This window comes from Plasmodium relictum (genome assembly GCF_900005765.1).
Source record: "Plasmodium relictum strain SGS1 genome assembly, chromosome: 8".
NCBI lineage: Eukaryota > Apicomplexa > Aconoidasida > Haemosporida > Plasmodiidae > Plasmodium > Plasmodium relictum.
The window spans coordinates 30,226-44,571 of record NC_041686.1 but is presented as its reverse complement, the minus strand read 5'-3'; the positions used below and the strand labels follow the sequence as shown (position 1 = coordinate 44,571).

The window sequence follows — 14,346 nt, the reverse complement described above, 5'->3', positions numbered from 1 at the left end:
TCTTTTGTCATATGTATTATTTTTTTCCATTTTACATCCTGTTTTATTTATTTAATTGATTAATTCTTTTGTATCATTTATTTATTCTATTTATTTATTTTATATATTTACTATATTATTGTGCTTTTTTCTTTGTTTGTTTGGAGTTTAGCCAAAGTTTTTGTAATTTTTTTTTCTTTTTTCCTATTTTTCTTTTTTATATATATATCTTTTATTTAGAAAAAGATATATACCTAAAAAAAAAGAAAAAAATTAATTGAAGATTATAGATAAAAGTATTTTTTTAAATTTTAAGTATATTTTGATAAAACTGCACTTTTTATATGATTATGAAGGCAAAAATTATATGATATTTATATAAATAGTTTTTAAATATAAGTAATAAATCTTTTCTATTTATAAATTATTGAATATTATGAGTATTAAATGTTTTGTATCTAACATAGATATATAATTTCATGGTTAAGAATTACCTAATTATTATTTATATTAATTGAAAAATTAATTTTATAATTTCAGAATTTATATTTTAATTCTTATTTTCCCTTTTTTTTTCTTTTTTTATTATAATAGTTACCAATACATATTTCTATATTTTTTGTTAGATATATATTTAAAGTTTATCTTTTATAAAATATTATTAATTTTTTTGGTAACTTTTTGTTAAAGAATTGTCAATTTATCAAATAAAATAGAATCTCTAAAAGTATTATTATTGGATAAAAGATAAAAAAAAAAAAAAAATATACATATAAATTTAAAAATATGTATAAGAAATAAAAAAAAAAAATTATAGAATTAAAAAAAATATTAAGGGATAAAAGAATTAAAAAAATCATGAATATTATACAAGTTAAACAAAAATGAAAAATAGAAAATGTTTGATGATAAATAAATAAGTCTATGTTTTTTATATAAAAAAAGTAGAAATTGTTTTAAAAAGTGAAAATAATGTAAATAATGAATTATTTCAAAAAAAAAAAAAAAATAGTATGTTGAAAAACTACTAAAAATTTTATTTTGTATATAAATAATTTGTTTTAATAAATTATTATTTATTAAGAAATAAAATTTATTGTTAAAAATAAGAAAATTAAATATCAATTTTATTTATTTTAAAAGAATATAATGTTTCATACCTAAGAATATTTTGTTTCTTCATTTAAAAAAAAAAAAATAAAACTGGGTATGAAATTATATATATATATGTATATATTTTAAAATAAGCATTATTAAATTTAAGACAAAGTTTCTATTTTCAATATATATATATAGAGGGAGAAAGTGAAATAGAAGTAGGAGAAAAAGATAGAAATAAAAAAGAGTGTTTAGTTTTTAGAAGGTATATTTTTATATAGATTAAAAAAAAAAATGTTATCAATAAGAAAATGTAATGTTTATGATTTGTTATCAATGCAAGAATGCAATAGTGTAAATTTACCAGAAAATTATAATTTAAGATATTATTTTTATCATGCTTTATCATGGCCTTATTTAAGTCACATAGCTGAAGATAGTAAAGGAAAGGTTTGTGGATATTCATTAGGAAAGCTAGAAGAAGATAATGAAAAAAAAGGGCATTTAACTTCTGTTGCTGTCTTAAGAAATTATAGAAAACTAAAACTAGCCTATTATTTAATATCCCAAACACATCAACATTTAAAAGATATTTATTTGGCCGATAATATATGTTTACATGTTAGAGTAAGTAATAATGCAGCATTAAATTTATATTATAATTTATTAAATTATAAAGTTAAAGGAATAGAGCCAATGTACTATGGGGACAAAGAAAACGCATACTTAATGGAGCATACTTTTGCTAGATAAATAAAAAGATAAAAGAGAATAATAGTAAAACAAGATAAACAGCAATTATAAATAATTTAGAATTATAAGAGATAATATTTAAGAGTGTTGAAAAGTAATTAAATGTTATAACATAATTATTTATTTGGATATATTATTTCATGTATATTTTATAGTTTACTAATAATATTTTAAATTTATAAAAAAAAAAAAATCTTTGCATTTTGAAATTAAATATATTGTTCAATAAAAATAATTGTATATAGTTTAAAAATTTTTTTTCATTAAATATTTTTTGATTTATTAATTTTACATAATATAAGGATTTTGTAAAATTATGAATTTCTGCACATTTTTTATTGTAAATATATCCTAGCGAATAATAGTAATTCTTATAACTTTCACTACAGTTTTTATTTATACTTCAATATTAATTCTTATTTTTGCAAAATAATTTTTTTTTATATATATGTTAAATTAAAAATAATATTTTTTTATTTTTTTTTTTATTTTCGTATATTTATAATAAAGTTAATTCAAGTTTATATTTATTATTTTTTTATGATTTATAGATTTTTTCAAGTTATGAAGTAATAAGTATGTATTATTAAACAAATATAAATAAAAAGAAATGTTATTTATAAAATACACAAAAAAAAAGAAAAAAAACTTTGTAAATCAATATATATATATATATATATATATATATATATAATGATTAAAGTAGGAACAACAATATTACAATTATTAATGATGCATATTTATTTATTTTTTTACTCTTTTTCATTTTTAATATCATCCTTAAATATATCTGCATAATATTCTTTTATATTTTCTATCTCACAAAATAATTGTGTCTGCTCACTTAAATTACTTAAAACAAAATTTAAAAAGGGAACTCTTTTCCTGTTTCTAATTAATTGAGCTAATTTGTAGCGGATACTTTTGGCATTTTTTTTTATCCAAATATATCCCTACAAAAAAAAAAAAAAAATACAATTTTGTTTAAAATAAAAAATAAAAATGATAAACAAACAATGTACATATATATTTTTAAATTCTAATTTTTTTAAAATTAATTTATACTTGTCTAGAATCGATGGAGTCCCCCATAATTTCTATAAAAACTTTAGCAACAGAACAATCATTACTTAATTCAACTTTATAAACACTTATTCCTTCTATTATATCTTCGTCAATACGATATTTATAATTTAATTTCATACCTTGTTTATAAAAAATTGATTGTAACGCATCTTTTAGTTGCCTCTCAAATCTTTTTTTATATATTTCATGACGACTTGATTCTTTTTTAGTTAAGTAAGTTAAAAATAATTTTTTTTTATGTAAGTTCGTGTTAAGAAAATAAAATGTTTTTAAAACATTCATTTTCTTTTTAATATTTAATGTATTGTTTATTTTTGAAAGTATAAATAAAAAAATAATAAAAGATAAATACATTTCAAAAATATTTAAATTAAAAAAAAAACAAAAAAAAAATATTATAGTATTTCAATCATCGTTATAAATATATATATATGTATATATAATATTTATTTAGATATATTTTTAATACTTTTTCGTTTTACTTTTATATAATTCTTCATTTATTTAAAAGATTTTTTGAATTTTGGAGGAATATTTAAAAATATAAAATAAAATATATTTATATATCAAATATAAAAAGCATAATTCGTTTTTAATTTATTTTCTTTTACTTCATTCTTTAGAAAAATATATTTTATTCTTAAATATTTCTGTAACCTTATTTAATTATTATAAAGTATAATATTTAAAAACAAAATTATATAAGATTTTAATAGTAAAAAATATTGCAAAAAAAAAAAAAAAACAAAGGAAAAACTGGATAAACATACAGTGAAAGATATAGACATAAAAATATTGAAAAACTAGGAAATTAAAAGAAAATCAAATGAAAAAAAATTTTAAAGAACTGAGAGTAGAAGCTATTTACTTATGTAAAGATATAGTGTTGTAAAATATATTAAAATATATTATAAAATAACAAAATAGAAAAATAAGAAAAAAAAAAGAGGACATACCTGTTGAGATGATAAATAAAAAAAGTATTAAATAAGAGTAATAAACAATATTCCAAAACTTATCAAAAAATTAAATGATTAAAATATTCCTATATATTTCTAATAGAAAATGACTGTATTCTTACTGAAGAGACAAATTAATAATATATATATTCATCGTAAGGATTTATTTAAATATATTTTAAAAACATTATAGGATATACTATTTTTCTTGAAATATTTTTTACGAGGATTTTATATATTTATTCACTACAAACTAAAAAAAAAAAAAATTGTTAAGGGCTTTTTTTTAATTTTAGTTTTTTTTATCCTATATTTCTATCATTTTTTTGTTTCATATTAAAATTATATATTATTGTATCATCATATTTTTACAATTGTTACAAAACATATTTACATACCAAAAAACATATATATTTACCTTTTATAAAAAAAAAAATGTAAAAAATAAATTTAAAAGATAAATAAGTAAAATAAAATAAATAGATAAATAAAAATTCGTTTCATTAATGAAATTAATGTGATATAAAAAATATAAATTATTTGTTAATGTTTTTAATTTAATGTAATAAAAAAAAATAAAATTAAAATATATAAAAGGAATTTAAAAAAAATATAAATTTAATTTCATTTTCATATCAAACTATAATTTTTCTAACCTTCTAAATATTTTCCAAAGCATTCTCTTTATATCGCTTAAATCATACATAAATATTTTATTATTTTAATATTAAAGCTATTTTCATTTAATTTTACAAAAAAATAAAAATTGTATTGATTTATGTAAAATTATTTTCATTTATCAGTTAATACATAAAAATACTTTTAATATTATGATAGCAATATATATATATATATATATAGGTATATATAATATACTAAAAGAATTGGTACAATTAATATATAAATTTATAAAAATTATTTTTTAACTCTTTATTATACACTTTTAGTTTTTTCATATTCTTAATCGAATATTAATTCTTTAATAATAAAACAAATTTATAATTGATAAATTTATATATATCCATGAGTGATATACTATTAAAAGAATAAAAATAAGAAAACATTTTTCTTTTTTTTTATTCTTTTCATATTTGTATTTTATAAACAAAAACGAAAATCTTCATTTCTATTCTTTTAAATTATAAATAATAATATTTATATATTTTATTAAAAAAGTAACTTTTATTTTACAAAATTATTCTAATATTTTCTTCATAATAAAAAGTTTTCCTTTCTTTTTAATCATCTTCTGGAGTATGTGGATGTTTTTCTGGTGGCAAATCAAGTGGATCTCTCAAAGGCTAATATAAAAAAAAATATATATATATTCATTTTATATATATATAATATAAAATGAATATAAATAAAATATAATGAAAATATTAAAGCAAAAAAATATAATAAAAAAATAAAAAAAATTTATGTAGAACATATAAAATAAAGTATTTCAAACTTTATAAAAAAAACGATTAGAATGAATTATATATTAGGAATAATTTATTTTATAAAAAATTTATGTCTAATATTACATTTGGCGGATTTTTTCTTAAAATAAATTTTTTATAAAAAAAATTTCCTGAAATTGCTCCCATAAATCCAGAAAAAACTATCAAAATGTAACTTGAAAAATCAATTGCATATTTAACTTGTTGCATATTCCCATGAAACACTACGCCTGTTCCTGCAGGCTAAATAAAAGGAGGCAAGATAAAGTAAAAAGAGGAAACATATAGAAAAATTTAAATAAAAAATATATGTAAATAAAAAAAAATGAAATAAAAAAGTAATGTGAATTTATCTATAAATAATGATATGAATTGAATTTTTGTTTCTTGTAAACCGGTTTAGGAAGAGATTTAAATTCACTTGAAAAGAAACGTATAGAACTTTTTCTCTATTTAAAATTTAAAAAGAAAATAATTTATTTGAAATTTATATTTAAAAGTAAATAAAATATAAAATTTATTAATCATTATAGTAATATACACATATTTTTCTAAAGAATATTTTAACTTTTAGTATATATATTCATTATAAAATTATTTATTTATTATATATATTTTTAATGATTCATTTTATTTATGCAACTATTATTCCTTTATTTATCTTATATATATATATATATATATATATATATATATATATATATATTTATCTTATTCTTAATATTCTTAATTTTTTCTTAATTCCTTTTTTTTTTTTTTTATTTTAGATAAACTAATTTTTCAATATTTTTTATTCTTACTAATATCATTTTGTCCAAAATTTAAAAAAAAAAAAATGAATGATAATTCTATAATTTTTTTTTAAAGAAATACTACCTAATAATGAAAATTTTATAAACTACATAATTTAAATATACATGTATATATTTTGATAAATGATTTATTGACTTTAATAATTATATATATATAGAAATAGTAATAAAGAATATAATTTATATATATATATATATATATATCTTAACAAAAGTTACAAATTTTTTTTTATTACATGAATATAAATACAATACAGATATTAAAAAATTAATCTTTAATTTTAAATTTTTAAATAATAAAAAAAAAAAAATAAGAAAATAGCAAAATTTTTAAGTTTAATATTATTTAAATATCGTATATGAAAAAAAAAAAATAAATATTTATGTTTAATTAAATTATAAAAATAAAAATATAGAATTAATGTGTACATATATGCATTTATATTTTACTTTTAGAAAAAATAATTTTTTTTATATTTTTGTTTATATAAAAATAATAAACATTTCTGCATCGCCAAATTTTTTAAAAATTATATTGTATATTTTTTTTTAGTAGTAATTAAAAATTTTAAGGTATAGAAGAAAAAGCTATTAAAAAAAGAACAAATACATTTAGTATTATATACAATTTTTTTATTAAATCCTTTATTATTATGCCTAATTACTTATAGGAAAAATTAAAGAAAAAATTATATAATTTAAAATATTTGATTTTAATAAAAAATTTAAAAGAGAAAAAGAAGTATTACATAAAATATATAGTATAGTCTTCATTATATAGGAAAAAAAATTAAAATTAAAAAATATAAATCAAATAATTTCAATTTTAAGTTTTATAATAAATATATTTAATATGGGGTATTTATTATGTATCAATGTATTATATTATTTTAAAAAATCTTCTATATAAAAAATAAATAAATTAGCAAATAATCATTGTGTTTAATATATTTGTATTTAAGATAATGAATTAAAATATTAAAAATAAATAAAATTTTGGTAATTAAAAAAAAATTTTAAAGCTTTTAAAATAAATAAAATAAAAGAAAAATAAAAAAAATTATTATTCAAATGATTAAAAATTAAAAAACTTTTTAAAGAAAAAAAAAAAAAAATAAATCAGAAATATCTTAGTAATTTTAATATTGAAATTTAGGAAAATATTTAAAATAGAAAATTACCAAAAAATAACTAAAACAAATTGTAGAATATAATTCCTTTTTAAAGATTTAAAATTTTTTTAAAAGAAAAATAAACTTCTATAAGAAAATATTTAAGGACTTATTACATATAACCTTTATTTTTATTTAAACAGTAAACAATTTCTTTTAAATACAATAAATATGGGAGCTCATATTTAGAAAATAGTATTCTTCTGTTAATTTCAAGTGTTCTTGAACATAAAATATAAGAATATATTATAGTAAATAATACACAAGCAATAATAAAGAGAAATTCCATAAATGATTTCTGAGTTGAGAAAGACCAATAAATTGAAGAAAAGCAAATGATATATATAAAAAATAGTAAATACTGTGTTGGATATCGAACTATTAATAATATTGATGTTTGAATAATTAGCATATGAATATATATATAAACAAAGTATGGGCTTCTGAAATAATCTAATGAACTAATCGCTAAAAAAATATCAATTGAACATATAATTAATTTTACGAGGCATAACAATAGTGCTGAAATATAATACTTTCTGACATCGTAATCATTTTTTTTTTTATTTTTAAATAATGAGAAAAAAAAAATATATATAAAGGCATTAAATATAGTTTTAAGAAATGAATAACTTAAATAATTTTGATGCAATAATGTACTATTTGCTACATTAGTATAATATAATTTATATGAGGTAAGTAAATCTAATGTTATTATATATATTATTAAATATGTATATATATAATATGTTTTAAAAATAATATTTTTATTAAATTCATTCATCCACGTTATGTACCAGTTTTCTAACTTGGTATTTTTAAATAAACCTAATGGATCTCTCTCTGGTATTAAACTTTTATTCTTCCACGTAGCATTTTGCATCAATATTTTTTTTTTTTTTAAATCAACAAAAACTCTTTTTGTTGAATCATATATATTTTTAAAACATCTTGGTAGGGACATAAATAAGATTTTCAATTTGGGATTATCAAAAAAAAATAATTTATATCTTTTTCTTTTTTTTGATGTAAAATAAATTTTTTTTTTTGATAAGGATAAATCTTTTTTTTTACTTTTTTTTTTACTTTTTTTTGTTTGGTTACTAATATCTAGTTCTATGATTTTATCCATTATTTCATGCTTCTGATTGCTAACGCTTTTCTTATCATATTTATAGTTAGAATTGCTATTACTTGCGCTTTTTACTTCTTTATTTGATATTTTATGCGAAAAGTTCGTTAAAAATATTCTAGATCTATTATTATTATTTAAAATACAATTATTTGAGTTATTTTCACTGTCGTTACTTATATATAAAGAGCTTTTAGATTTACGAAATAAAACATTTTTATTTAAAGTTTTTTTTTCGTATTTTAGTAGTATATCGTTATTATTCTCATTCATTTCATTACTTTCTGATAAAAACAAGTTTTTATATATTAATTTATTTTCTAACTTTAGATTATCCTGAGATTCATCCATTTTATTTTCATTTGCTAAGAATTCAATGCTTTCACATTTTTTATATATTATTTTATTATCAATATTATTTTTGTCAATATTGTAGTTATTATTATAATTTTCATAGATAGAATATTTATTATTATCGCATTTATAAATGTGATCTTCACTGTTATCATATTGTTCAATGTCACTTTTTTTATAATGATTATTTTCTATTTCACTTTTATATTTCTTTCCTTTAATATTTTCATTTTGTATTCCTTTTTCTTTTTTTCTTTTTTTTTTTTTTTTTAAATTGTTATTACATATTAATTCATTATATTCATAAGTATCTTTATCTATTTCTTCTATACCTATTTTTTTTTTTTTTAAATTTTTACTGTCCACTCTTTCCTTATATTTTCTGACGAAAAAATACAAAAAATGATCATATTTAGTATGCATAATATCTTTTTTTAAATAATTTATTTTTCTCTTTTCTTTTGACATAGACAAATGATCATTTTCCTTTTGTATGTTATTTTCCTTATTTCTATCATTTAGGATTTCATTTGAATAGTTTACGGTCATTTCAGAATTTTTTTTAGTTTTGTTCTTATTTAATTTCTGATTATTATTATTTTTTTTAATTGATTTTTCTGAGATATAATTTGTGTTAGAATGAAAATGAAAATCATTATTACTCTGACATAGGTTATTCCCGTGTATATTATTTTTATTATATATATATGAACTATCTTCAATGTGCTTATTACCGTTAGAATAATTTATTTTTTTTTTTTTATTATGATTTATGTTATTAGAATAACTTGTATTAAAATTCCTTCTACAATCATTTTTGAGTGTGAGCTGATTGCTAATGCTTATGTTTCCTTTCCTTTTCTTATTATTTTCCATGTAATATTTCTGAATATCGTTTTTATTACTTGAAATATTAATTATAAAATCAGAATTCATTTTTTTTTCCAGTGAGATATTATCTTTTTTTATGTTTTCATCCTCTTCACTGCATTTAATTGTTATAATAGGTCCATGATCTCCATTTTTTCTTTTTTCTGATTTTGAACTGCTATAATTATCATCATTAAAAATTTCCTCCTTATGTGTATCTTCTATCATAAATAATTTGTTTGCACTGTCTATTATTATTCCTGATTTTTTTAGTTCCTTCTTTTTTTCTGCTTTTTCATTTTTATTATTTATATGAAGTGGCTCATCAACTTTTCTTGAGTTCTGAAACTCTACGGAGGTTTTCTCTAATATGTTTTGATTTTTCATATTATCTGAATATGTAGAATTTTTTTTAATATATTCTTTATTATTACTTTTATTATTTTGTAGTTTTTTATGTGAGAATTTTTTGATTATACCAAGAGCTTTTGTATTATAATTAGAGTTGTGAGAAAGAGATATTGTATTTGAAGTCTTTAATTTCTTAAAATAAGAATTCTTATTTTTATTAATATTATAATTTTTACTATTATTATTGTCATCATTATCAAAATGAAAATTTTGATTAGTATTCGATTTTTCTTGAGATATAGAGTTTGCTTTCATATCACTATCAAGAATGGAGTTATCTTTATTAAATAAATCATTGTTATAAGCTAAATCTGAGTATGTTTTTGATTTAAAACACATATAGGAATTAAGCAAAGATGTAAAAATTTGTTTTTCTAAATGCTTTACCTCTTTTGAAGCAACTACATATTTACATGGGTTTTTCTTAGATAATACTATAAGATGGCATAATTCATACATACGGAAATATAAAATATTTCCACCAATTATTTGTAAAATATATGATAGTAAATCTATAAAAAATATTGAATTTATATTTGAAGTGAATCCTTCTACGTTTATATTATACTGGATTAAAATTCCTAATGACATACTAATAAAAATTAAGGTTATTAAATTATAATATGCATATCCAGTTAAAGCAAATGAGAAAAATAATAATTGCATATTTGCTATTTTAAAAGAATCAATTATTATAGATAAGGAGCATGTAGCAATTATACTAGCAATAAATAATAGTTCTAATATATATTTTCCTATATCTATTTTTGAAAATACAAAAGTTCTAATTATAACAAAGCTAATTAATGAATATATGAATAATAATGTTCCAACACATAATGCCCATAAATATGAAAAATCAAAACTTAAATGAACTTTATTCACTGCTGTATATCCTATCATAATAAATGTTTGTAAATTCTGAAGAGCAATTATAACAACAAAATCTTCTGATTTTATGTCTATAGAATGTCTAATTGAATTTTCCATTTTTCCTTTTTTTTGAAAATGTTAAATAATTTTGTATTGTTAAAACAATGGTAAACTATATCCTTATCATCTAAAATATATATGAAAAAAAATAAATAAATAAATAATTTAAAAATATTCATAACATATACACCAAAGATTACAAATTAATATTTAAAGAAACAAAACAATTAAATTGATGGAAAAAATAGATTTTGTAAAAATTTGAATAATATTATAAAACTTTAATATACTATACAAATTAATAAAAACAATTTAAATCTAGAAAAATAAACATAAATAAATTTTAGTTGAATAAAAAAAACTAAAAACATTATCAACAGAGAATTTTTGACAGAAAAAAAAAAAAGTATAGAACGAAATATTTATATATTTATATATTTATAAAATAAAAATATAAATGATAAAGTATTAAAAAAAAGTATACACATCTATAAGTTTTAGTATTTAAAAAAAAATTGCAAAAATATATATTAAAAATTGAAAGAAAAAAGAAATACATATTTAAAATTTAAAAAAATAAAAAAATATACACCTAAATATTTTCAATCAAAAAAAAAAAAAAAAGATATACACATACACATTTAAAATTGAAAAAAAAAAAAAAAAAGATACTTATGCTACAGCATAAAATATTAATACAAAAATAGAAATTGAAAAATACATTTTATAATGGAAAATAATTCCATTATAAAAATTAAAAAGAAAGTATTAACTAATATATTTTTCGTATTATTTAAAAAGAGAAGCATTTTAACTATTAGAAAAATTTATAAAATAATAATTTTTTTAAAAAAAAGGATAAATTAATAAATAATACATTATATATACTAAACATCAAAATAATTAAAAATATTAAAAAGAAAAATGAAAGATAATAATTCATAATTTTTAATTAAATAGGAAATATTTGCATTACTTCTATTTTTATAAATTAACAAAAGGATGAAGTAAAAAAAAAAAAAAGTTCGTGTGTAAATTAGTGCACCAATATGTTTTTTAAAAATATTCATATATATATAATAAATAAAAAAAGGATAGAATTATAATAAATATAAATAATTTAGATATAATAATTGTCCATTTATATATATGATATATTTATGTTATTTATTTTAAATAGATAAATTGTATTTAGTAGAGAAAATCTTTTTAAAAATTAGCAATATATCATTAAGAAAATTTTTTATGTTTAAACATATATGTATTATGTTTTATTATAATTTTTTTTTTTAAAGTGCCTATTAACTATATTGCTTTAAAAAAAAAAAAAAAATTAAAAATGGAATAATAATTTTATTGAAATATGGAATTAAAAAGTTGTATTAGGAAACTAGATACATTTATTTTTTATATTTTCTAACAAAAGTTTCATTAAACATGTAAAGTTCTTTTCTCTTATACTTAATATCTATAATTAAATAATTAACACAATTTATGAACTATATGCAATATAAAAGAAAAAATAAAAGAAAAAAATGGAATGCCTAATTAAAATGATATTATTATAGAGGATTTAAGAATATGTTTTAAAATCATCACTAAAAGCTTAATATGAAGCATAAATAATATATAAAATAATATATATATATATATATATATATATATATATATATATATATATATATATATATATATATGTATTCCTTTAATGGCAACATTGTTATAAATACCTAATTTTTATGTTTTTAGATGCTCTTGAAAAGTGCTCTTATAATTTTTAAATATATTCTAATAAAAATTTTTCTTTTTAATTTTAATTTAAACAAATACAAGAATTAAGAAGCAAATACATAAGCTAAAATATTGATATTTTTTACAGTAAAAATTAATAAAAAGTTATCTTTTAATTTTATTTAATAGTTTTTAGTTATTTTACAATTACAGTGTAAAAAAAAAAAAAGTTTCCTTTATGAAAATAACGGTAAATATTTAAATAAAAATGTTTCATGTCTTTTTTTAAAAAATAGACGATAATATCAATAAGCTCAACAATACAAATATAACAGGAGCAAGTAATCTGTATAAATAATTTCATAAAAAAAATAAAAAAAATTATTAATAATATAAAAATTTTATTTTTATTTTATAATATTACGTAATATTTAGAAAAATGTTAATAATATCATGCTCATCTATAATAATTCTATCATATATGAAATTTATATTTCTTTTTCTTAAATTCTGTAGAATAAAAAAAAAAAAAAATGTATAAAAAACGTATTTTTATAAGATTTATAATATTATTAATAAATATCATCAAATATTTTATATATATATTTATACTTGATCTTTTGTTTCAATTAAGTCAAATTGTCTAGTAGAAAGAAAAAAAAAATTATGTTTCTTAATTTTTATTTCATTGTAATATTTTTCTTTTGTATAAAGTAGATTATAACATAATAAATACTTTTTATTTGATAAAATATGTATGTAGTAATATATGAAATATACTTACATTGGTTTCACTATATAATTTCCTAATCCTTCTAAATGCTTTTTTTCTATTCCGGTTTTAAATTGTACTACTGCTATTTCACTTAAAAAAAAGTTAAGAAAATTTATAATGTTAAATTAAAATTATATGAAAAAAATTTATTGAATTAAAATATTTACACTTCAATGAAAAAAAAAAAATTTACTTTTCTTCATTATAGTCTTCAACTGATCCATTAAATGGTATTAAAACATTTTTAAATAGTTCTAAGTCAGAACTTTTAATTTTTCCTATTTCAGCTTTTAAAATTTTATTATTTGATTCACTCATTTTTCTTTTGCTAAATATTTAAATTTTTATTCAATAAAATAGAGTTAATTTATTTTCATTATATATATTATTCAATGTTTGAATTTTTAAAAAACGTATATCTATATATAAAAATTTTATATATTTGATTTTAATTTTCATTAATTTTTTTTTTTTTTTTAATAATAATATTTTTTACACAAGATCTTACATTAAAACATGTTCAATCAAGTGCAAGCAAAAATAAAATAAATAAAAAATTTTATTTTTATATTTTACATTCATATGAAAATGTAAAAAGAGGTAATAATTTATTCATACTATTTGTTGCTTATTTTTATTTTTATGTTATTGTATTTCTTTATTTATTAAAGAATAAAAAAGCTAAAATTTTAAGAAATTATTTATACTATTAATCCTATACACATGTAATTTATTTTTGTATCATAATAATTTAAATTTTAATTTTTATTTATAATGGAATAATATTCTAAAGAATTTTTGTTGTATAATCTAAAATATATCTATATTTACAAAAA

At 16.2% G+C, this 14,346-nt stretch overlaps 5 protein-coding genes across 5 annotated transcripts; 1 reads left to right on the top strand and 4 right to left on the bottom strand.

Annotated features, from left to right (window-relative positions):
• Positions 1-1,371: 1,371 nt before the first annotated feature.
• Positions 1,372-1,830, top strand: PRELSG_0801100 (N-acetyltransferase, putative; the record flags this gene model as incomplete). Its single annotated transcript, XM_028676063.1, has 1 exon — positions 1,372-1,830. One exon carries the CDS (start codon positions 1,372-1,374, stop codon positions 1,828-1,830), a length of 459 nt encoding a protein of 152 aa, XP_028532590.1.
• A 752-nt stretch (positions 1,831-2,582) lies between these two features.
• PRELSG_0801000 (conserved Plasmodium protein, unknown function) lies at positions 2,583-3,270 on the bottom strand (the record flags this gene model as incomplete). The annotated part of the gene is made up of 2 exons (XM_028676062.1): positions 2,583-2,783; positions 2,896-3,270. The coding sequence occupies 2 exons, from the start codon at positions 3,268-3,270 to the stop codon at positions 2,583-2,585; spliced, it is 576 nt and encodes a 191-aa protein (XP_028532589.1).
• A 1,843-nt stretch (positions 3,271-5,113) lies between these two features.
• PRELSG_0800900 (conserved Plasmodium protein, unknown function) lies at positions 5,114-6,129 on the bottom strand (the record flags this gene model as incomplete). Its single annotated transcript, XM_028676061.1, has 4 exons — positions 5,114-5,176; positions 5,405-5,563; positions 5,716-5,769; positions 6,121-6,129. The coding sequence occupies 4 exons, from the start codon at positions 6,127-6,129 to the stop codon at positions 5,114-5,116; spliced, it is 285 nt and encodes a 94-aa protein (XP_028532588.1).
• Positions 6,130-7,416: 1,287 nt separating this feature from the next.
• Positions 7,417-11,061, bottom strand: PRELSG_0800800 (conserved Plasmodium protein, unknown function; the record flags this gene model as incomplete). Its single annotated transcript, XM_028676060.1, has 1 exon — positions 7,417-11,061. One exon carries the CDS (start codon positions 11,059-11,061, stop codon positions 7,417-7,419), a length of 3,645 nt encoding a protein of 1,214 aa, XP_028532587.1.
• A 1,959-nt stretch (positions 11,062-13,020) lies between these two features.
• On the bottom strand, positions 13,021-13,828 carry PRELSG_0800700 (conserved Plasmodium protein, unknown function; the record flags this gene model as incomplete). The annotated part of the gene is made up of 5 exons (XM_028676059.1): positions 13,021-13,081; positions 13,160-13,245; positions 13,348-13,378; positions 13,520-13,600; positions 13,704-13,828. 5 exons carry the CDS (start codon positions 13,826-13,828, stop codon positions 13,021-13,023), a joined length of 384 nt encoding a protein of 127 aa, XP_028532586.1.
• Positions 13,829-14,346: the final 518 nt, after the last annotated feature.